Source organism: Schistocerca americana, chromosome 2 (genome assembly GCF_021461395.2).
Source record: "Schistocerca americana isolate TAMUIC-IGC-003095 chromosome 2, iqSchAmer2.1, whole genome shotgun sequence".
Classification (NCBI taxonomy): domain Eukaryota; kingdom Metazoa; phylum Arthropoda; class Insecta; order Orthoptera; family Acrididae; genus Schistocerca; species Schistocerca americana.
In genome coordinates this window covers 237,452,589-237,478,319 of record NC_060120.1, presented here as the reverse complement: position 1 = coordinate 237,478,319, position 25,731 = coordinate 237,452,589, and the positions used below count along the sequence as shown (strand labels likewise).

The window sequence follows — 25,731 nt, the reverse complement described above, 5'->3', positions numbered from 1 at the left end:
TCCCCTATCCCCCAATGTGCTCATTAACTATTACAGTCAAATGAATACCCCTATCTGCGTACAGGCATTGATATGTCAACGGGGACCATTGAAAATGCGTGCCCTGGCCAGGATTTGAACCCGTTATCTCCTGCTTCCATGGCAGATGCTCTATCCATCTGAGCCACAGAGGATAGTGCAACTGCAGGGACTTATCTCTTGCACGCATCCCGTGAGACTCACATTCCCAACTTGTTGTCCCACACTATATTGATAGTGCTCCTGCCCATTATATTCATTACTCGCGGCTTTCTGCCGATTCCCGTAATGTCCAAAAGAACAGATACCATCTTCATATATATACATTTACTATGTTTTCTAATGCTTTTAGAAAACAGGAGGACAGTGTGATTGGTCTCATGTCCTTAGCCTTGGTATGATAAGTTCTTCCTGGCTTTGGAATGAAAAGAACCTTCAGTTCTCAAAGCATTAGGAATGACTCGTGCAGCTAGACAGACTGTAAAAAGTCTGCAGAGGAATCTAATTGCTCTTGTGCTTCTGGCAGCAAACCTGGAAAGACTTCATTTGGACCTGTTGACCTGAATGGATGAAACATTGTCATCGCGTACGGGATTTTTTGAAATCAACACATTCTTTGGCAGTTTCCCAGTTCTCCCATTGGTTACCCATAAAAAAATTACCTCACGGGGGCTGACATTTGTTTTGAATAATGTGCTTGAGTCCATTGGGGAAGTGAGTCTTGAGGAGCTCATCCAGTCTCATGTGCTGACCTAGTACACTCAACATCCTCCTTCCTTAGTGTATCTGCTGGATTTGGTACTATCCTTGTGAGGATTTTGTGAAGGCTGGCTCTGGGAGCTGTACCTTCCATCTCCTCACAGAATACAATCCAGGATGATTGTTTTGCTTGCCTAATAACAAGATTTTATAATAAGGGCTTCCCAATATTTTGGCCATTGTTGTTTCCTTTTTGCAAAGTTAAATAGTCTTCTCACTTGCTTTCTTTCCAATTCCTGTTTGTGCATTTTCTATTGCTTGTTGATCATCTTCTATACAGGAGACTGGGCACAATATACACCGAAGCATGTGCTGAACTTTGTTCTTCTCCACAGTCACACCGAATATCATTTGGATCAGTGTATCCCCATCTTGCCAAGTTCACTTTTGATTTCCCAATTCCGGATCTCAGTCTATTCAGGGACTTAGAAATTGTCCGTTCCCCATCATAGTCTGGAGATTAAGCTTCAACAACTCTCTTCCAATCGGGGGAAGGTAGGTCGTAGCCCTACATAGTTGTAACCTAGCTTTTTCAGCATTGGTTCTAAGTTCCTTTGATATCCTAGGGAAACTCTTTCTTGACTTCAGTTGTTGCCGATGTTGTTCATGCCCATGCAGAGGCTGGGTAATTTCCTGTTCCACTGCCTTCCTTTCCTTGTCTGCAGCCATCTCTCTTCAAACAGGTGGTGGTGCTGTTCCTGCGAGGTGGTATAGCCATTCAACTGGAGAGAATTTCAAGCAACCTGTTATAATTCTTGCTGTTTTCATTGAGAGCTGTGTACACCTGTTTATCACAAGTTGAATTATACCAAACATGACAGGCATATTCTGCCCCAGAATAGCATAGTGCCATTGAAGATGTTCAGATTTTTCAGGTTGACTACCCCACTGTGATCCAGCCAGTTTCCATAGAAGATTGTTCATGGTGGAAACTTTTGACTTGCATTTCATGCAGTGCTTTTTGAAAGTGAGAGATCTGTCAAGTGTCACTCTTAGGTATTTTGGAGTCCTGTAGTGTTTCAGTTCGACCCCTCGACCATACTGTTTTCAACTCGCGAGTGGCTTTCTTGTTTCGAAAATGAAAAGCACATACTTGGGTCTTTGAAGGGTTTGGTTTAAGCTGGTTTGTGTTGTAGTATCTGGATAGATCAAGGGCATTTGTGAGGTTGTTCTCCACTGATTCAAAATCTGTACTCTAGGTGACTAGAGCAAGGTCGTCAGCATATAAGAAACTCCCGATGTTTGGAGCTATAGGTTGGGTGTTGATAGATAAGGTATAATGTGGTGGCAGGAGAACACTCGTGTAAAAGGTATTACAGCTTGCAAGCTTTTGGAACCAGTGGCTCCTTTGTCTGGCCGAAAGGTTGAAGGCGAAGCAAGAAGGGCGAAGGAAAATAACCGGTGAGATTTAGGAAAATGGGTATAATTCGGAAAAGTCACACAGAACCCCGGGTCTGTTACTTCTTCCCTCCTTCTATTCCTGAAGGTACGTTCCTTACCCCTGCCAAAGATCATTGTTTCTCTCCAACAGATATTCAAGTAGATACTTACCTGCTGTTGCTGCTTCCCCATTCCAGATTTTGGGCCAACAAGCAGTTGTTTCCAGAATGAAACGGATGGTAGAGCACTTGCCCGCGTAAGGCAAAGGTCCCGAGTTCGAGTCTCGGTCGGGCACACAGTTTTAATCTGCCAGTTAGTTTCATATCAGCGCACATTCCGCTGCAGAGTGAAAATCTCATTCTGGAAACATCCCCCAGGCTGTGGCTAAGCCATGTCTCCGCAGTATCCTTTCTTTCAGGAGTGCTAGTTCTCCGTGGTTTGCAGGAGAGCTTCTGTAAAGTTTGGAAGATAGGAGACGAGATACTGGCAGAAGTAAAGCTGTGAGTACTGGGCGTGAGTGGTGCTTCGGTATCTCAGATGGTAGATCACTTGCCCGCGAAAGGCAAAGGTCCTGAGTTCGAGTCTCGGTCGGGCACACAGTTTTAATCTGCCAGGAAGTTTCAAGCAGTTGTTTGTTTAGGTGCAAACAGCTGTTTACCGGTCTCTTCATTTCCTGAGTAGGAGCAGTACTGCCACGGTAAGGAAGGTATGCTGAGGCCAATATGCTGCTTCATTTAGGTCACTTTATCTGTGGAAAATAAGTTTTCCATTGGCAGAAATGAAATTCCATTCTTAAAATATGCATGTTTGAGGGCTTTTGATCTTGACATAATAAACTTGCCTCCAGTTCCTCCAAGGCCTGATACATCCCTCTTTATGTAACTAGTGTCCTGGGATCAGGGCCATGTCCACATACTGTCTTCCTAGAAGGTGATAAAAGGCAGCAATTGTCCCTGTACTGTGCTGTAGGTTTGTGTGCAACGCTTCCAGCCACTAACTTGCTGCCATTGTCTTCTCTAATGTCCATGGTAATCCTGGCAGTAACCTGTGAGAACCCTAAATACTGTTGGGTATTGCTGTTGCCATGCTTGCAGGGCTTTTTCTCTAACTACCATCAGGTTTTGGCAGTAAGTTTCAACCTTCTATTAAATGAGCTTCTGATTCCCTATTGAGACTTTCTACTATGAGTCTTTGGAGGAACACCACTGAGTAGTTTTCTGTACTCTTGTGCTCGGATATTTAGTTGTCTTGAATAGTTCCACTGCTCTTAAACAGCAGCTTCATTTCATCCCACAGAGATACCTTGAGCACCATCTCCTTTAGCCAATCCACTGTCCCCCATCCCTCAGGCAGATTAGAACACCCTTCTCCTGGTTTGCCCTCTTAAAAAAAAATTGTAGCCTTCAGTTGCATCCTTATCAGTTTTTCCAGAGAGCCATCTGGACTAGCTCTTTGCACTGCAAGGTGGTACTTCAAAGAGGGTATTCTTGTTGAATTACTTAAAGTAAGGGAAAGGCAACCACTTACCTATAAAGGACTGGTGTGTGGCACACAAAAAGTAGTAGTAAGCTTTTGAGCTCTTATGCTCTTTCCAGTAAGAGAACACATTCTCTCTCTCTCTCTCTCTCTCTCTCTCTCTCTCACACACACACACACACACACACACACACACACACACACACACACACACACACACACCCCCATGGTAGTGGTCAAACTGATTGTTGAATATTAATTAATGTGAGCAGTTGCCTGTGCAGATGGAGGTTTGGAGGAGTTACGGAAGGACATACAGGGCAAGGAGGGGGGTGTCATGATAGTCAGGTCTTTCACAAGATAATTCAGCAGCTGCATAACAAAAAGGTAGAACATGTAAGGAGTGGAGAGAAAGAGAGAGAGAGAGAGAGAGAGAGAGAGAGAGAGAGAGAGAGAGAGACCACATTGGGGGGGGGGGGGGGGGGGGGGGGGAAGCAAGGCATTACACAGTCTGGATGGGGAAGGAGTGGCGTGGACAAAAGAGGGAAAAGGTAATGCGAGGCATTGGAAACAGGTTAGTAGAGGTTTAGGCCAGGGGTATTGCAAGAGTGCTGCAGGATATGTAGGAGAGAAAATTCCCACCTATGTAGTTCAGAGAAACCTATGCTGGAAGGCAATATCCAAATGGTTAAGTTTGCATTTTGTCACACTTTGGTTATGGCCATTCATGTAAGTGGACAGTTGTTCATTTGTCACACTCTTGTAGAATGTAGCCAAGTAATTGCAGCATGGCTGCTTTCACACGTGACCTTGTCTTTTAGTGCGTTGGAGATGCCTGTGACTTAACTACACTATGAGGTGGTGGGTGGATGTATGGGACAAGTTTTGAACTTGGGCAGACCACAAGAAATGACCCCTGGGGTGCCGGGTTGGAGCAGGGGTGGGTGGAGAAGTTCTGTAGGTCGCTATGGGAGGCAGGTGGCCGGGGGGGGGGGGGGGGGGGGGGGATGGTTGTGGCAGAAAACCACATCTGTGTGATGTGAGTAGAATATCCACCATCTTGGAGCACAATGAGAGGTAATCAAATCATAGGTGAAGGCCATGGTTTAGCTATTTAAAGTTCACTGGGGGCAGCAGTGGGGTGGATGGACTGCTGTGGTCTGTTTGTCTGTTTTGGTGGGACGAAACCTGTCATTTCTAGGTCCTCGTTTCAATACACAATACACAGTAGAATTAAGAAAGTTGCAGTTGTAGAGTACAATGATTTTCTTGAAAGTCATTGTGGCTGTGAAATGTCATTTCAGTTTGAATTGTGTGATTGAAGGACCAACTTGGTGAGGGTGGGACTGATGGAATTGGAAAAGGTGAAGGTTTTTGCAGTGAAGTGGGTGATAGCCAGAGGTGCCAATTTTAATGGTAACAACATTCGGCAAATACAGTTTGCCAGACAAGATTTCACAAAGAGGATGTATGTTTTTGAGTTCTGCTGGGGCAAAGGAGGGTTTTTGAAATTTGTGAAAGTAGAAGGAGCAGTGGTTCATAATTGGTCAGGACATAAAAGGAGTGACTGAAAAAACAGTATGCTAACTGGTTGCCTTTCCTTTATTTGATATATTTTTCCAGCCAGGAATTTCCATTCTTGTTGGGTTATTGCCATCCTAAAAACTGAGACTGAGACTGCACTACTGTAGGTCTGTTATCCTGTTTCATGCCTCAGCTTTTTCTAGATTCGTTCATCCTGAAAATATGAAGTTCCTTATTTTATATTCGTCATATTAGAATTAGATGAGGTTGGTTTACTTCCTTCACTGTGAGCCAGTTTGTTGGAGGACTTTGGTTCAAGACCTTTTAATTTCCTCCATTTGATCTTAGGAAGCTGTTCTGTATGTTCTTCTTTCCTTTGTCCTCTGAGGGTCTTCTTTGTCTCAGACAAGACTTTAAGCTTCAGCTGGTCAAACGTTTTGGTAATATTTTCCACTTCTTGGACTGGTCTAACCTCTGATACAGTTGAACAGTTTCCGTTGGATCAGTGCCCAAAGTTGAATGTTAGCGATATCTTGTATGTAAAGTCTTTCTTAATTCACTGCAGTATTCTCCATTTTTGGTCCCATGAGCATTTATTGTATACTAGTCAACAACAGCAGAGCCCCTCACTGGTATGAGGTTAATTACTCTGGGAGTGTCCACAACACTTCTTATGTGTCACACACCCATCAGTAGAGATCGCATCCGACCTTTGGTTGGGTGAGTGCTTTACTCACACCTTTGGGTAGGCAGGTGCTGTACTTTCGTCATCTTTGTTCTATCTGACAAACATATTATTGTAATTGGATGGCCCGAGATTGACTACTTAACCCCCTTATCTGTGAAACGATATACTGTTGCTTCAGATAAAGTTCCAGACAAAAGTTGAAGCATTCCTGAGGAGGAATCAACCTTTATCATCAGACTTTCGGAATTAGCCATCAGTGTTTCATCTGCTTTCATGTTCTTCCATGCCGTATCTTTGATATAAGCTAGTAGGAAGTGCCCTGGCCTAGCTTTTGTACACTAGCTGCACAATCTCAGATGAATTATTTTGTGCTAAAAAAGGAATTAAAATTCCCTGAAACACAGTAACCCATTAAGTTTAATGCGTGGACTAGAGCTTGTTTATTTTATTCTTGTGGCATGGCTGAATTATCTTTGAAGTTATTTAAAAGCCTTGTTTTCATCAATTTCACGTGAAAGTGTGTCCTTTTAAAAATAGTAAGACAATTAGTGACATACAGAGAGATGATGGAGAACAACATTGATAAAGTGGAGTGAATTACACTTCCTAGCTGTAAAAATGAAAATTCTAGTGGATTGTGATTAGTGGACTACAATTGAGCCTGCTGAGATGGAACCTGATGAAGGTGCATCAGTTGCAGATGAAAAGGCATATATATTACGTTAAGGTAAGGTGCTAGCAAAAATTGTACTTTATACATTGCAATGAGCAGCAAATGCATATACAAAGTTTGACAAGGCCATAAACAGTCTGGGAAGAACTTTAAAAAAATTATAACCCCAAAGGGTAGCAACTTGCACACCGTGCAAGTAAGCCAGAAATTGTGAATCCACGGAAAATTATCCAAGGCTATAAATAAAACTGTAGCAGATCTAGCAAACAACGGTGACAAAATTGAAGATGGAGCTCTAGCAGTGACTATTCTGTAAGAACTTCCGGTTAAATGAAGTGCAGTAGTTACAGCTTTGTGCAATTTGCCAGAAAACAATTTTAAATGTGCTACAGTTGAAAGGAGTCTGCTTGTTGAGGATGCTAGATGTCATGAATATAATGAAGGTAAAAATAGTTAGATGTCCTTGAAAGATAATACCAGTTATCAAAGGTACTGAAAGTCACTTAACATGACAAAGAGAAGGAACAAATGGAGAAAGAAGTAAAACAAAAACATACTGTAGTTTGTTACAACTGTCAGAGAATGTCACATATCCAGAAAGCACTCTGAAAAGGTGAAAGTTAAAACAAAAGCAACAAGGTGCAGTTAGGAGTACGTACTATGATAAGTGGATAGTGGATTCCAGGACATCTCATCACATGGTTCCAAATGAAATTATTTTTCAGCTGTTAAAAAAAAATATTTTAGTTCAAATTGTAACATTAGCTGGGCAGGAAAACAGAGGCCACCGGGAAATCTGTAGTAAGGGCAAAAACAATTAACAACTAAGGTTTGTCTAAAAACTTTGTAGTTAAAAATATCTACTTGAGCCTAAGATTGACCATGCTGTTTCATCTGTGAGGCAGATCACTGAAAACAATAGAAAGTTTATTTTCAATAAAGAAGGTTGCAAGATCTACGATGATTCTGAAAGACCTTTCATTAAAACTCAACAGAAATGTCATATTACGTAAATAAGTAGTCATGTGCAGACATCAGTAAACGTGTTGAGAAATAATAAGTTTAACACAAAATCACTAGACTTGTGATGTACAATCAGCAACATGAATAAAATGGACACAGTCCTGGAATTGCTATGAAAAAGGTGAAATGAACCCCCGTGACTGACAAGAAGACCGTTTCTGAAAACTGTCGAAAATTTTGAAGGAAAGAACGAGATTGAGAGGCTACAGATATTTTAGTGAGTATGATGGCTGATGCAAGCAGATAAATATTTGTGCTTTCCTTTAAAAAAAAAACAGGGATGAAGTATATGAACAATTAAAAAATGGAAGATTTGAACAGGAAAACAAACCAGAAACTACTTGAGGGTCAACTGCACTGTTATGACTTAGAATTCTGTTCAAGAAAATGGTCACTGTTCTATGAATTTGAGGGATTTTGACATTAACTATGACATGTATACCAGAGCAAAATATTATAGCTGAATACCTCAATAGAATGTTTCTGGATATGATAGGGTAACTGTTGCTAGGATGCAATTAACCAAAGAGTTATGGTCTGATCTGAAGTACACTGCTGCGTATGTAGAAAATCGTTACAAATAGCCACAGTATGAAAAAATGTTTTATGAATTGTGGACAGGTATAATGCCTTATGTAAGTCATTTACGTGTGATAGCATTCAAAGTTTTCGTTTGTTCCCAAAGAAAGACTTTATTCTAAGTTATACACATGGGCAGAAAAAGGCACTGTTATTGGATACTCTTTGTATGACCATTGATACGGGATGTCCATGCCAGAAATGAAAGTTTTTGTTATCTAGGGACTGTATATTCAAAGAATTTTTTAATGGCAAATTCACGTATGTAAATAGAGGAAATGAAAGCACATAACAAAAGAAAAAATAGATTATCTTTGAGCTTGCTTGAAAAGACAATGACGAATTAAGACTTTGTTCTGTAAAAAAGGTTTTGTTTTCTCTGCTTTAATGGTGTAAGCAGTTTTTCTATCAATAAATATTAATGTATGTGGTAATAGTTTTATTCTACTCCAACATAAACAGATTTATTAGTATCATGGTGAAACTTCTGTCCTTTGTGCAGGGAGGATCGCAGCTGTAGGCCCAGTGATTCAACCACAGTGTGTAAAAGCAAGAAGAACTCTGTTGTTTCATCTAACTTAGTTTTTGTATGTGACATATGCTTTATCGTTTTATATTCAGTTTATAGCTTTATTAGTTGCTCAATTTTAAGCGAAAATTATTTGGCCAGTTTGTAGTTGTGTTAGTAGTTGTTGATAGGATTTCTTATTAAAATGGAAGATAAATTTTTGCTTTCGCACATTCCAGCTTGTGCTGTAATTTATTTTCTAGGGTTGTAAGATGTGCAATACATCATCATAAAATTTTCAGGACAATTTTATGTATATTACACTCCAGTTGGAAGTTTCTTTTTTATGTTTGCAGAAGCACCAGAGAAAAGTGTGAGCCCACCACTTGCCAACCACTTGGCACTACTGAGCAGAGAGTTGGTAGATTTACTGAAGATACAACCTGGCTGTCAGTTACCCTTCGGACGTTTTGTACCAGCATACCATCATCACTTTGGTCGGCAGATAAGAGTTGCAGATTATGGTTTCACAAAACTAGTGGAACTTCTTGATGCCATGCCCTCCATTGTACAGGTAATGACTTATTTATTTGAATTAAATTAACGTAAGTGACCAAGACTTTGTGCATGTGATTGGCTGTATGTGGCAGTGGATGCTCAAAAGTTTGTAAAGTACTTTACCATTAACATAGGTCTGTGAATGGTGCATGAATTCACTACAGCTACAGCTGCCTTTACTCATTATCAAAATGAGGAACAGGGACAACCAGAAATAAACATTGTTCTCTTTTGTCGTAGTCACTATGTTTACAGCTCACTTAAATCAGAATTGAGATGTACATTTGATAAGTAACCTAATGTATTCAGCTGGTTCATTTCACTGACATGAAAAAACAATGAAGGTGATGAGATAAATCTTAAACTGGTGGTTTCACAATGTAGCAAGAGCATTGCCCATTGGAGACTGATGTGTGAGAGTTGTAGTACGAATCCTGCACACAGGTTAATTCTAGTTCCATCATATAGTAACTGTGCGGCGAAGAAAGCCAATTCTGGGTGGTGTGGGGAGAATGTTGTCAAGGGATGATCTCATTTCAGGGCTTGACTTGAGAAAGTCATATCCCTGTCGGAGTAATTTGTTGATGTATTCGAGGCCAGAATAATATTGGGTACAAGGGGGATGCTTCTGTGTGGTCTGGGGGTAGGAACATTATTGTTGGACAGGGAGGAACTTATTGCTCGGGATATCTGTATGTGGACAAGGTCTGCAGGATAGTTGCGGCAGAGGAAAGCACTGGTCAGGTTATTGCTGTAATTGTTGAGGGATTCGTCACTGGAGCAGATAAGTTTGCCACAAATACCTAGGCTGTAGGGAAGGTAGCGTTTGATGTGGAATGGATGGCAGCTATCAAAGTGAAGGTACTGTTATTTGTTTGTGGGTTTGATGTGGACAGAGGTGTGGATGTGAGCTTCAACAAGATGGTCAACATCCAGAAAGGTGGCTTGGGTTTTGGAGAAGGACCAGGTGAAATTCAGATTCGAGAAGGAGTTGAGGTTATGGAGGAAATTAATGAGTGTTTCTTCACCATGAGTCCAGACCACAAAGATGTCGTCTATTAACCCATACCAGGCCAGGGGAAGCAGCTGTTGGGGCTTCAGGAAAGTCTCTTCCGCGCGGCCCATGAAGAGGTTGGCATAGGACGGAGCCATCCTGGTTCCCATGGCCGTTCCCCTGATTTGTTTGTAGGTCTGGCCTTCAAAAGTGAAGTAATTATGGTTGAGGATGAAGTTGGTAAGTGTGATAAGGAATGAGGTTTTTGGAAGATCTTCAGGTGGGCGTGGGGAGAAGTTTCAGTGGGGTGAACACTGTACATCAACACCCAACGCCAAGGTAGTGACGCTTACACAATTTTAGTTTGCTGATTAATGTATCAGTCGTTGCGTGGCATGACATTAACATGTATGATTCGTTGCACTATTGCACACGCATTTGGATACCACTATATATTTCGTCGTCAGCTTTGGCGTGAGAATTGTTTTTAGTCCTTGAGGTTTTTCCCCTTTCTGTTAGTTTCTCAAGTTCATCTTTTACATATAGCTTGATATATACATAAAATTCGCATAAACATTTTGACATAACAATGCATATTACAAGGGCTTACATCTAAGGCTGACACTACACCCATTATTTTTATCAAATGTAGAAAATTCTTAAATAATAAAACATTACAAAATTCCTTCTCCAATTACAGTTAACCATAGTACAGTTTGTTAACTTAAAATAATAATAATAATAATAATAATAATAATAATAATAATAATAATAATAATAATAATTATTATTATTATTATTATTATTATTGTTATTATTATTATAATTCCTTTGTACATAAATACAAGTAACTTATTTACATTCCTTTACATCATGTTACTATAAATGCATTTAATGCATCCGCATTTTATTTTCCAGTCATGCATACATCAGTTATGAGAGTTTAATATTTTCCTAGGGAGAAACAGAAAAACATTTACATCAGGATTTTAGTTTACGCGTTGCTGGCTTAACTGTGCTTTGCTGCCATATCATGCATTGGGGAGGGAACAAGGAATACTGTTACAATGGTTTATGGATTTCTAAGGAAATGCTATTTGTCCTTTCTTAAGTCACTTATCAGGGAACTCCCTTTTCATGGAACTGAAACATATTAACGACTCATGTACTATATACCATTGTGTTGCGTATAATTGTTTACGTGTAGCTTTGTATTTCTAACGCAGAAGTTTCTGCGTTAAGTCATGCTTACCTCTTTACAGTTATGTGGAATGTCGTCTTTTATATTCACATGTGACGAGATATGAGTTGATTTGAGATAACATGCCTCCGTGTTTAAATGCACTTTGTAGTCAGTAGGTACGGGTAAATGTTTTGTATTTGCACTGCGACAATGTATATTCTTATTCTTCATTTGCTTGATGACCAAAATATACCCATAGACATACTAACAACTAAATCATTTCCTTGAGGTGTGGCTTATTTTTTCATTTGGTACCTGTAACACCAGTCATAAATCTCTTCTTTTGCACCATGTCAATGCACTGTTTGCTGCAATATAAATAACTTATAACTAGCTTAAAAACTAATTGTTTTTTGTAGCTCATAGGCTACTCATATACTTGGTCATCACATTCGTTTGCAGACGTTTTTCATATTTCATTCTTATTGGTTTATGTATTTATCTACTTGCATTTGTATTCCTTTTATTCATTTATCCTGCAAAGAAAGTTACTTTGACACCTCCTATGGTATCTTATCCTTTTGTTAGCTACCACTTCCTGTATGTTTCATTGTAATGATGTCTTTTAATTCTAGTTACAATGTATATATTTTAGTATTGGCGCAACTTTGCATATTGATACAAATGTAATATTATATTCCTTCACTCCCTGATAGTAAATATAGTTGTTACATGTTGTTATTTATTTTGAAATTGGGCTTAATACTTGTGCAGCTTTGCTTTTCTATTTGGTTGTGCCGCAAGTTACCCTGTTGCATTTGCTCGAGGTCACTGACGTAAACATGCATTGTTGAATGCTCACAGCTGAGTCGTACGCTGCTCCAGTTTGCATTTCGTTTCGTGTGAAGCTTTATTTTTTTTTTCCCCACAAACAAAGGTTTGTCTTTGCTTACAAAACAAGAAAATTGAGTTTATGCACATTTCATTTAAAATACACATAATAAAATTTCTCACTTATAAAACTATGACATTACTTATAAATATATTTTATGACAAGAAAACTGCTGTGACATTGTCACTACTCATGAAAAGTTTTTAAGTCTTAGTGTGGGTGAAGACCTTTGTCTTGCTCTGTTCTTTTATATACTAATCTATAAGTTCCAGGATAAGGTATTTTTGTAACAATGTTGGGCCCTGAGTATAGTAATTGCCATTTTTTTGTTCAACTTACCGATCTTTGTCGATTTGGGATGTGTTCTCAAGAGGACTCATTGCCCTTTGAAAAATGTGTAACTTGTTTTAACTTTTTGTTGTATATTCTCTTTCTTTATTCTGCTCTATTCTCTAGTGTAATTACTGCTTGTTTGATTTTATCCTGTGAAATTAACTTTTTAGTAGGTAATTTTGGCGTAGGTGATTCCCATTCATCAGTTTGCTTGGTGTTAAACATAAGTTCATTAGGAGTGAAACTTGTGGGGGAGATTGTTTACTATTTGCATAAATGGAGTCACGTATTCAGTCCATTGTGAATGTTTATTATGAGCATAAGTCCTTATAAATCTATTGAATTCTTTAAACACCCTCTCCACGGGTCTTGCTTCTGGGTGGAAAACACTTACCAAGATGTGTTTAATGCCCTGTGTACTCATGAATGGTTTCCATTTTCTTCCTACGAAATAGGCTGCATTGTCTGTTAACATGACTTTGGGTTTCCCTACTCTTCGTAAATAATCCTCTTCAGTTCTCCTTATGATGCTACTGGCTGTAGTGGTTTTGATAGCATAGAGTTTGATGTAATTTGTGAAAATATCATAAAGAGCTATTATGTATCTGACACCACCTTTTTCTCTAGGATATTGCCCTACGATATCCAGAGAAACCATTTCCAGTGGAGCTTTGGTTAGTATGGGGTGTAGTTCTGTAAACTTTGACACACTGGATGGTTTTGTTCTTTGGCAAATAGCACAGTTTTTAATATCTGTGAAACACATCGTCATAAATTAGGAAAGTAACAAAGTATGGAAATCTTGTCTGTTACTCTGTAGTGTCCCCATACTTTGCGCGCGCGCGCGCGTGTGTGTGTGTGTGTGTGTGTGTGTGTGTGTGTGTGTGTGTGTGTGTGTGTGTGTGTGTGTGTTTTTGATAAATTCATAGATATATTCCTCTGGAAGGCATACTCATCAATGGTTAGAACTTTCATGCTTCCGGTGAAACAAAACGCCTTAGTGGAACTGATACCATTTCCTTACCTTGTGGTTTGCATCCAGGTTAAGATTTTGTATTACCTTTTTCCACCTGTTGTCTTGCTGCTGTTGAAATATTCCCATTTGTATACAAAATTTTTTGTAATCTGATTTTTGTGTACTACTTTGCATCAATAATGTACGGATTTCTGAATCATGCTCAGACAGTTCACTGAACCCTGCGGTAATCTGGATAATGCATCTGCAATAACATTGCAACTGCCCTTTATGTATATTATTTCAAAATTGAATTCCTGCAGGTACAAACACCACCTCACTAGTCTTCGGCGTAACAGTTTACATGTTAAGAGAAAAGATAACGATTGGTGGTCACAATAGACTTTAGTGTTTTTTAACCCCTTAGAAAATACTCAAATTTCTTAAACTCCTAAATTACTGCTAAACTTTCCAGTTCTGATACGGAATATGATTTTTCTGCCTCTGATAAAGTTCTGCTGACAAAGCTGATGACTTGGGTATGGTTTTTTTCTTCTACTTCTTGTATCTGGAACAAACGTGCCCCCAGCCCTCGAGATGGTATCCGTGCTTAAACAAAAGTCTTTGGACACGTCAGGATGACTCAGAATGTTCCCTGATATTAATGCATTTTTAATTTTGGTAAAGTCTTCCTGGCATCCCTCGTCCCATAACCAAGGCTTATTCTTTCTCAACAGGTTAAGTAGGGCATTGCTATTCATAAGCTGTTGTGGTATAAATTTTCGGAAAAAGGAAGTTGGTCCTAGATATGCTTTCAATTGTTTTCTGTTTCTTGGGGGTGGGCAATTATGTGTGGCATCTAGTTTCTTTGGGTCTGGTAATATACCCTGTTCTGATATGTCTTAAAAATTTCACTTGTTCTTTTCCAAAGTTAGATTTCTTTAGATTTGCTGTTACTCCGTACTTTGTAAATCTCTGAAATACCTTTTCTGTTATACTGATGTGTTGTGCCCAAGTTGATGTGGCTATTAACATATCGCCAACATAAATGGTAACTTTACTTAGCAATTCAGGTCCTAAGACCCTGTCCAAGGCTGATACAAATGTGCATGTGCTAATGTTTAAGTCAAAGGGTTGAACTTGAAATTCATAACCCCTGCCATTGCAGACAAATGCTGTGTATTTTCTCATGTAACTTTCTCATGTAACTTTATTTGCCAGTAAGATTTTTTAAGGTCAAGGGTGCTGAAATAATTGGTGTTACGAAATTTTAGCAGTTGTTCATCTAAATTAACTGGCTTTGTTGTTACTGGTACTAAGATTTTGTTTATGCCTCTAGCGTCTAAAACTAGATGTACTGATGCATTGGGTTTGCTAACTGGTAGTATTGGGTTGCAATATGGAGAAAATGATGGCTGTATGATTCCCCATTTGCACATTCTATTGATTTCCTGCCTAACTGCTTCACGCTTTGCCCACGGTATAGGGTAAGACATAACACAAAATGTTTTGTGAGGATAGACATTAAGTTTATGTTCATAATCTTTGATTACTCCTGGATTCTTATTAAAAACATTTGCATATTCAAAAAGTAAGTCAGAAAGCTCTTGTTGTTGTGTAGCATCTAGAATATTTGATTCGTTCAATTTTTGTTCTACTAATTCCTGGTTAACTTCAGTGTCGGTCTTGTGTTAGTTATCACACCTGTTCACAAAATACATGGTGGTACATGAATACTGTACAGTGACGGGGTTCTGGGTTTACTTTGTCATACAGCTCCAGTGTGGTAATCACGCTGATAGAAAATCTTTTGTCCTTCACAAAGAAATGGCACTTGCCATTACCGATGTCTGTTTGAGTTTTGTAGGTTCTGAATGTGTCCGTATCTATCAAGCAGTTGACTATAAGTTTGTCTACTATTAAAAAATTACACTGCACAGAGAATTGTTCAATGTTCACGGTGATAAGAGCTTGGTGCTTTACTAATTTGGTTTTGCCGCATGTAGCGGTTTGTACTTTGCAGTTTTGCACTGGCGGAACGGGAAATTCATTCTGTCTTCTTAATTCAGTGAAAAATGCTTCAGACATTAAATTAGTCATGGACGCTGTATCGTGCATTAACTGTGTGTCTATACCAAAAATTTTCACTCTGTTTACTACCCGTACTTGTTCTGCCAGTGTATTTTTCGCCGATTTTAGTTCATGTTGGTATAGATCATCTTTTATGTCTCCTTATTCATCGAATTGTACGAAACATGTTTGCAAACCTGGTTTGCCCCCATCGCTTATAAGGTCTATAGTATGGGGCTCAACTATGACCGGTTTGGGTTTTCCTGCGGTGTAGTCTGATCTGCTTCGGTACACGGGACAACTTCTGTCAGTTGTACGGTGTGATTGTTTCTCCAATGTGTATCATTTCCAGTTCGCAACATGCTTTTTCGTGTGTTCATATGACTGTTGTGAAATGTTGCGGTATTGTGGTTTTGCTGCGCAAAGGTTGGCTGCAGTATGGCGTGTTGTATGTTATTGTTGTTGCCACGCACCGATGCGGCTGGCTGTTTTCATTTACATGCGGTGCATAATTTTGAGAGGAGGGACTGAAATTAGCTTGTGGATGGTAATCGTTCCTGTTATACGGAAACTTTTGTTTAAATCTCTTGTTTGTACCATTTCCATTCCCGTATCCATTACCATGGTTAATGTATCCATGCAGTTGCGCATACCAGCTTTGCTGTGTGTTTGTGTCTGGCTTTTTGTATTGACCATTAAAGTTATATTGTTGTGGTGTTTGGCTGTGAGACGCCCTATTTGTTTCTACTTTCTCTTCATATATTAGGTCGATTGAATCTCAAATGGATGGAAAATATTCTTTGGCGTGCTCAGGTGCAGTAATTAATTTTTCACGAATGTGTGATGGCAAACGACTTTCTAAAATTTTTAAAACATCCACATGAGAAATGGGATTCTTCCAAAAATGTGTTTTGTTGAGATACTTCTCAAAATATCTTCGCAAGCTACCATATTTACTATTAAAAGGGGCGGGGTTAAAAACCTCTCGCCAAAATCTCTCCTGTACAGCTTCTGACCAATATTTGTCAAGAAATGGCCGTTCAAATTGTAAATATGTGGTACAACGCTCAGCTACCTCGGTCGCCCACAAAAGTACATCGCCTTGTATGTTCCCAACAACAAACCTGATCTTTTGTGCTTCCGTCCAGTTTCTAGGAAACACATGTCGAAAAGCTCCAATAAACACAACAGGATTCATCTCCTTACCTTCACTCATAAATGTTGGAAATTGATGGTGTCAATAGACCTTTGTCAGCAAATATAGTGGAAAGCTGTGTGCATTTTGTGCTGTTTATATAGCTGTCATAATTGTTTACATTTTTTGTAGTTACTGGTTCTGGTGTCATGCCATGTAAACTTACACTTGGTGGTCTGTCATTACTATTGGGATTGTTTGTAGGGTTTGCAGTGATCTGTGTGCATACATTACTTTTGTTTGCTGTGGCTGGCACTTTGTTTATGTTCACAACTTGTGTCTCTGTATCAGTTTCACCTAAATAGTTGCGTATCCTGTGCTCTGTAGCTTGCAAATTGTTCACTTTGTTGATAATGTCATTTTCCTTTTGCTGAATAACTTTTTCAACTTCTTCATTGATTAATTTACATTCCTTCATTACCTTTTCCACGGCGGTACTGGTTTTGTCTAAAGTACCTCCTTCAGCTTGTGATATTACGTTAGATTAATTTTCATTAATTTTGTCTCTTTCCTTTTTGGCACAGACTGATGACATTTCAAGTGATGCTACTTTTAAAGTGAGTTCATCTATCGCTGCTGGTATATTTTCGTAATCCTTGTGCAGTTTGTTTACTACAGTAGAGATGTTCTTTACTGTGGAAGTTAATTGTGTTTGTGTAGTTTCCAGGTTCGTGTGTGTGTGTGTGTGTGTGTGTGTGTGTGTGTGTGTGTGTGTGTGTGTGTCTTTCATAGCTTTTATTTGCTACTCTACTGTATCATTCTGCTCGTTAAGAATGTCTAATTTCTATTTTATATCCGTAATGTCACTGTTTACTTCAGAAAGTACATCTTGTTTTAGCTGTTTTTCCGTGTCTTTAAATCTTACATTCATCTCCTCGCGAACATTCTTTGCCAAATCACTGATCTGCTGTGTGACTGTATCCTGAAAATCTCTTAAAACTGGTTTTTGCTCTTGTTTTATGTGGTTGAATTTCGTGTGATGGGTGACGGTAAAGTGTTGTCAAAAGTCATGATATCTGCGCTTTCTGTGTTTTCCTGTGTGAACAGAACGTTGCTCACAGAGATATGTGATGTAGTTTCATCTATTATCATAAACGTATCATCAAAGTTAGAGCTCTGTGAAAACTCACTAGCACTTGTCATTTCCATCATTTTCATCTCTGAACTATTTAATATGACTAATTGTGTGCTGGTACTTCAGATGTTCTATACTGCAATTGTACGCCATCTTGGCTCATTGCGCTTTCGCCATTGTCAACAATAATGGAAACTGATTTTTATGCCATTTTGTTTGAATATTACAATTAAAATTTTTGGAAAACAGAAAATTTAAATATATTATTTTGTGAATTTAAACATGTGATTTACGTGTCAAGCGTTATTTATCAACTACTGTGATGCACAAAATGTTATGACTCAGAAACTTTAAGCTTTTCTCTGACTACTCATTACATACAATTTCTGAAAAATTCACTACAATGCATTTAGGAAAGGAAATTAAGGAAAGGTACTTCTAATTATTATGCAGGAGATACTATCAAGCATAGCTAAGCAAGTGGTTGCGTACTGGTCCTACCTTTGCTGCGATGAAACAAACAGCATATTTCCAAAATTTTCCACAAATTCCAGTTGCTACAACTACAGCTACAGCTGCCTTTACTAATTATCAAAATGAGAAACAGGCACAAACAGGAATAACCATTGTTCTCTTTTGTTGTAGTCACTGTGTTTACAGCTCTCTTAAATCAGAATTGAGATACACACTTTGACAAGTAACCTAGTATATTCAGATGGTTCATTTTAGTGACATGAAAAAACAATGAAGGTGACGAGGTAAATCTTAAACTGGTGGTTTCACAATGTAGCAAGAGCATTGCCCATTGGAGACTGTTGTGTGAGAGTTATAGTACGAATCCAGCACACAGCATAATTCTAGTTCCATCGTAAAGTAACCTATAAAGGAAAGATAAGGGTAGTATAATTTAATATATTGAGATATAATCAGCTGGACTGAAAAAAATAACATTGTGGAACAAAGTGGGTTGTCGAAGAATATATGGAAATAACAAAACAATGCATAAGTTGTCAAATTATACAGAACTGTTTATAATGAAGAATCACCTAGATGTCAATTAAAGGTAAGAGGGAAGAGAACTCATATGAGATTGCATGGGATTTCCAGTTTTAGTAAAAGAAATAAGAAACAAAAAAGCTGCTGGTTAAGTTTTAATTTTCAGTGAACTGAGCAAAGAGCTTAATCAAAGGAAGAGGGAAATATGTGTCAGTATGGAGAAGGGAGAGTGGTGCGATGATTTGACATTGATGGCACTAATGAGAAATAAAATAATAATAATAAATCAATGGAAATTCCAAGTTTGAATATCAACAATATTGGCACAACTTTTCCAGAAGAAGGGATCGGTTGGTAGGACATGTTCTGAGGCATCAAGGGATCACCAATTTAGTACTGGAGGGCAAAAATCGTAGAGGGAGACCAAGAGATGAATACAATAAGCAGATTCAGAACGATGTAGGCTGCAGTAGGCACTGTGAGATGAAAAAGCTTGCACAGGATAGAGTAGCATGGAGAGCTGTATCAAACCAGTCTCAAGACTGAAGAAAAAAACAACAACAACAACAACAACGAAAAAGATTGATTACTACTCACTGTAAACATAACAGTTGCAGACAGGCACAACAAAATGACTGACACATTTAGCTCTTGTCAAAACCTTCTACACACACACACACACACACACACACACACACACACACACACACAGAGAGAGAGAGAGAGAGAGAGAGAGAGAGAGAGAGAGAGCACTCCTCACACACACATGATCACCAGTCACTACTTCTGGCAGCTGAGACAAGAATGCTGATTCGAGCTGCCAGCATGGTCATGTGTGCTCACTTATTTGAATGTGCGTGAGTGTGTGCACATTTATTTCTTTGAAGAATGCTTTGGTCAAAAATTAAATATGCATCAATCTTTTTGTTTTGCCTGTCTGCAACTCAACATAATAATAAATTTTCAGATATGGAAATTGGTTATTAAAAACTGAAATTAAGGCTACTGGTTTTTGAAGAACGGTTCATGAGCTGCCTAGAGAGATGAGGCTGTTCATGTAATGCTGAAGATTTGGAAATATTACTTTGATAGTTAAATGAAGTTCATGGTAGTCATATAGAAGATGAAGTGGATTTGAAGAAAATAAGTTGTTAGGTAACTTGTACAGAGGACAGAATTACCCTGGCCCTGAAAATATTTACAATAAGAGTGATGCAGGATTTACACTTATTAATCAACATTACATATTGTTGTAAGTGACCTCTTGATGCAGCACTGTGCTTCATCTATCAAACTTTGCAACATAGACGTACTTAGCAACTCGGCTTGAGGGATAGCAGCAGTAGCACTTTTCAGTGCTCTGCTGTAAGTTTTCCAGTGTGTGGAATTGAGTACACCTCACCCTTCAATTTGCCATGCACATAAAAATCATTGAGAGAAATAAGATGATAGATGTGGCCAGGAGATTGTGCTGTCTCTGTTGGTTGTCCTCTCTTCACCAAAAACCTCATGCCCTTATGTCAACATTGTCAAGGTAGTGTATGATGATACTCAGTCTTGCTGAAAATAGCTATTAAGTTGTTAATCTTGTGTGACTTGATCCACATATGGATTAATTTCTAGACATACAGGTTAGCATTAACCAGAACTCATCTGAAGAAATGAAAGACTTAGGATCCATTAAGTCCGGATTCCACTTCAGTCGGAACCCGCCAGCAGAATTAAACACCTGAAAGTAAAGTTTGTCTAGATGCATTAACTCATAAATGACAATAAATTTGTAAGACTATAGATGCAGAGGCTTTCTTTTTTATGATGTTAGAACTTTATCATCTCTTAATTCCCACGTGCAAAATTAAAGGGCATAGAGATTTTGTTTGGCTTTGGTTCAGGCTTTCCTTCATTCAACCATTTTCGCTAATGTTATCTTTTCCAACAGTTAGTTTTTATATGCTACAGAGTCTGTTCTCTATCATTTTGCCACTAAATTTTGAACTGCAGAGTTAGCTGGAGATTTTGCCAAAACACTTAGTTTTTAACTCTTGCACCAACAAATCTGCAAGTTTCCCTCAAATTGTGCTTTGCCTAGCACTCTGTATTGAAAACTTGTCATTTTATTGTGAGCACCATTTTGTGCTGCATTGAGCAGGTCACTAAACACATCTGAGAGACAGTGAAGTATTTGAGAAGTGTGTGAGGGAGATCTGAAAGTGCAGACATGTGACGGCAACCAGGTGATGCATCTAAATCTGTTTCAAGCACTTTGTTATGGGTAGCTCTCTAGTTCATTAACAGTGGTCAGTTATGCATCACTCTTCTGTGTAAATTTTTTGGACCAGATTTATTTTGTCCAAACTGTGTATTATGCAACTAAAAAAAAAAAAATAAAAACTGGAGAAGGAATTGAAGAGAATTAAGCTTTAGGTGAAAGTAGGAGAAGCCATTTCACTGACATTGGTAAACAGTTTAGCAGCAGTAGTCAAGAAAAATATTTTTGTCAGCATTATCACTGGAATGCAGTGGTGGGTGAAGGAGAAGATGAAGATACAGTAGGAAAATTTGGATTAGGAATAAGAACTGAGAGAGGTGAATGACTAATTAGTATCTGTAAAGAAAATTCATTAGCGGTGAGTAACACATTATTTGAGCACCACAAAAGGAGACATTACACATGGATATCAGATTTGAATAGGGAAAGATATCAGTTGGACTACATCCTGATAAAAAAAAAGGTTTAGGAACTGTATGAAGAATGCCAAAGTTTATCGAGGAGCGGATATAAATTCAGACCACAACCTACTAGTGGGAGAAATAAAAGTGAAGTTGAAAAAAGTTTGGAGAGGTAAAGCAAAAGAAAGACTCAGAGGTAGGAAAGGCATCAGATTTATGGAAAAATGGGAAAGAGGTAGTGTTGATTGGTGTTAATGACAAATGGGTAAAAATGAGGGAAGAACTCGTGGACTCTGCCAAAGAAGTACAGGGAATTAGAGTATCTCAAAGTACTAGGAAAGAATGGTAAACAGAAAACATATTGAAAAAGACGGAAGAGCAGAGAAAGTGGAAAAATGTAGAAACTGAAGAGGGCAAAAAGAGGTACAGCAAACTGAATTTGTATTTGTATTTATTTATTTATCCTGTGGATAACATATTGTACAAAGTACACATGATATAGGACAAGTCATTTTTCTTAACAAATATGTAGTTTGGAGAGAAAAAAATAGGCAATGGACTGCCATTTAAAAAATGTACACAAAATTGTTCATTGATGAATATAGTAACTTCACATGCAGAGAATACAAACAATTTACATGGGGAACTAAGAAACATGTAGACAAAGTAGTGCTACTTTAAATTTACACAAATAATCACTGAGATTACAGAATAGTGAAAATGTCAACTGGAAACACAACAGAAGGATAATGTCATTTAAAAACTACATTAAACATGAAATTAACATTAAGATTTCACAGACAATTAAGTTTTGATACTAATAGAATGTGTACTTGTACATTCAAAAGCGAGTTAAAAAATTTTGGGAAGTGAAACTGAAACATAGTTATGTATAGTAGAAATTAGGTTATTATTTTGCCTACAGAATGTTTTACTCTAATCACAGTATTTTACAAAGGAACTTTATAATTTTTCATTTCCAGGAATTCTTGTACTGAATAAAAACAGTGCTTTGTCAGAAATGCCTTTAGTTTATTTTTAAATATTGGATCTGGAGCAGTTTTTATTTGTTCTGGAATTTTATTGTGTAATACGACACCCAGATGAGTTATATACACTCCTGGAAATGGAAAAAAGAACACATTGACATCGGTGTGTCAGACCCAGCCCGCCTCCAGTGGTGTCGCGACAGGCGTGAATGGAGGGACGAATGGAGACGTGTCGTCTTCAGCGATGAGAGTCGCTTCTGCCTTGGTGCCAATGATGGTCGTATGCGTGTTTGGCGCCGTGCAGGTGAGCGCCACAATCAGGACTGCATACGACCGAGGCACACAGGGCCAACACCCGGCATCATGGTGTGGGGAGCGATCTCCTACACTGGCCATACACCACTGGTGATCGTCGAGGGGACACTGAATAGTGCACGGTACATCCAAACCGTCATCGAACCCATTGTTCTACCATTCCTAGACCGGCAAGGGAACTTGCTGTTCCAACAGGACAATGCACGTCCGCATGTATCCCGTGCCACCCAACGTGCTCTAGAAGGTGTAAGTCAACTACCCTGGCCAGCAAGATCTCCGGATCTGTCCCCCATTGAGCATGTTTGGGACTGGATGAAGCGTCGTCTCACGCTGTCTGCACGTCCAGCACGAACGCTGGTCCAACTGAGGTGCCAGGTGGAAATGGCATGGCAAGCCGTTCCACAGGACTACATCCAGCATCTCTACGATCGTCTCCATGGGAGAATAGCAGCCTGCATTGCTGCGAAAGGTGGATATACACTGTACTAGTGCCGACATTGTGCATGCTCTGTTGCCTGTGTCTATGTGCCTGTGGTTCTGTCAGTGTGATCATGTGATGTATCTGACCCCAGGAATGTGTCAATAAAGTTTCCCCTTCCTGGGACAATGAATTCACGGTGTTCTTATTTCAATTTCCAGGAGTGTATTTTTGGTATGATGCTGTCCTTGAAAACATTTGATGGATATTAGATTGCCCTCTGGTATAATAAGCATGTATATCATTGTTTAGGATTAATTTGCGTGTTCTTGAGAGGTATTCCCTGGTGAATAGGATTGTTTCTTGAATGAATAGGGATGGGATGCTTAGAACATTAAGTTTTATAAATTGACATTTACAGGATTCCAGCTTTTTGAGGCCACAGATTATCCTCAGTGCTCTTTTTTGTAGTTTAAATATATTTGTGCTGTGAGTTGAATTTCCCCAAAAGATGATTCCATAGCGGAGCAATGAGTGGAACTGCGCATGGTACGCTTGCATTAATGTGGATTTACTTGTAGTAGATTTTGGTATTCTTAGTCCATAGCACAATGATGAGAGTTTCTTTGATAAGTTGTTTATATGTGTGTCCCATTTTAAATTTTGTTGGACCCATAGACCCAAAAATTTTGTTGCATTTACATTTTCAGTTTTATCATTATTTAACTTTACTTGGATAGTTTTTTGATTGGATGTGGGAATTAGATGGAAGTTGATACATACAGTTTTCCCACTATTAACAATTAGGCCATTTTTGTTAAACCACTCAGTTTTTTCATAGTGTTATCAGATATTGTCTGAAGGGATTCAGGGCTAGATCCAGTCAACACTATGCTTGTATCATCAGCAAACAGGATAGTTTTTTGTGGGCTCATACGTTCAACAAGATCAACTATGTAAATGAGGAAAAATAATTGCCCTAGAACAGAACCCTGGGGAACACCATATCTTATTGTTCTTTCCTCCGAGAGGAGAACTGTGTTATTTATTTTATTCTGTACATTAATATCGTATTGAAGTGATATCTTCTGTCTGCGGTTTTCTCTTATTCCTCTTCTTTCCAATTTAGCAAGCAGTATTTTATGATCTAGTACGTCAAAGGCTTTAGAGAGATCTAAGAAGATACCTGCAGCTATATTATGTTGGTCAATTGATTTCAGTGTGTGGTCCAACAGTTCAAAAATTGCTGTCTGGGTGGATAAAGATTTACTAAAACCATGTTGTTGAATGCTGATTGGTGCGTGGTTTTTTATGAAATTTATAAGCCTGTCATAAAGTTTTTCCAGGATTTTTGAAAAGATGCTTAATATGGATAATGGTCTATAATTGGACACTAAATCAGGGGAACCTTTCTTTAGTATAATGAATTAAGAAGAGAAACTGAAGAAGCAAGGGAAAAATGGATCAAACAGAAATGCGACGAAATAGAGAAAATGGAGAAAGAGGGAAAGTACGAAATGATGTATAGACTGGCTAGTGAGATAGTTTTTGAACGTAAAAGAAAGAGGAATAACATGGAAGAGCTGATGGTACTCTAGCAGAACCACAGGAGGTTTTGAACAGATGGCAAGAATACATTGGATGTCTGTATAAGGGGGATGAAATAAAAAACGAAATAGGAGCAATATGTGTCGGAAGATGGAAAGGGGTTCACCATCTTGGAAGTAGAAATAGAAAAGGCATTGAAGCAGATGAAGAATAGGAAGGCAGGTGGAATTGATGATTTGTCAGCAGAAATGTTCAAGAGTCTGGGAAACATGACAAGAAAAGAAATAATCTAACTCTGTAACTAGATATATGACAGAGGGGAATGGCCTGAGGACTTCCCTGCAACAGTTATGATACCAATAGAGAAAAAGAGAAACACTAAAAAATGTGAAGAGCTTAGGACCATCAGTCTAATTTCTCATGCAGCTAAAGTCTTGCTGAGTGTGTTGAATAGAAGGCTATATGGCTAGCTGGATAGAGGGATTGCAGAGGAGCAGTTCGGATTTAGAAGAGGAAAAGGAAAAAGAGATGCTACTGGTCTGTTAAGAGCTATAGGGGAAAGATGTATGGAAAAAGGTAGAGAAATCGTTGCTGTTTTTATAGATTTAGAAAAGTCTTTTGACAGAGCTCAGTGGGACAAGCTGATAGGTATTTTGAAGAGGAAAGGAGTAGATTGGAAAGAGAGACGACTGATTCAGAATCCATATTTACATCAGAAAGTAAGGGTAAGGATTGGAAATGAAATGTCAGAAGGAAGCAGCATTGGACGAGGTGTTAGACAAGGTTGTAGCCTTTCCCCACTGTTGTTTAACGCATACCTCGATGAGATTTACAAAATGATTAAATGGGAAAAGAGGAATATGTATTGGTGGGAAGAGCATAGAATGTATAAGATTTGTTGATGACATGGTG

At 38.6% G+C, this 25,731-nt stretch overlaps 1 protein-coding gene across 1 annotated transcript in view; it reads left to right on the top strand.

Annotated features, from left to right (window-relative positions):
• LOC124596480 (meiosis regulator and mRNA stability factor 1) overlaps positions 1-25,731 on the top strand; it is a 219,500-nt gene that overhangs the window by 114,136 nt on the left and 79,633 nt on the right. Inside the window, exon 17 of the mRNA XM_047135626.1 lies at positions 8,985-9,202. Within this exon, the coding sequence (XP_046991582.1) occupies positions 8,985-9,202 (218 nt within the window). The remainder of the gene's footprint in view (positions 1-8,984; positions 9,203-25,731) is intronic.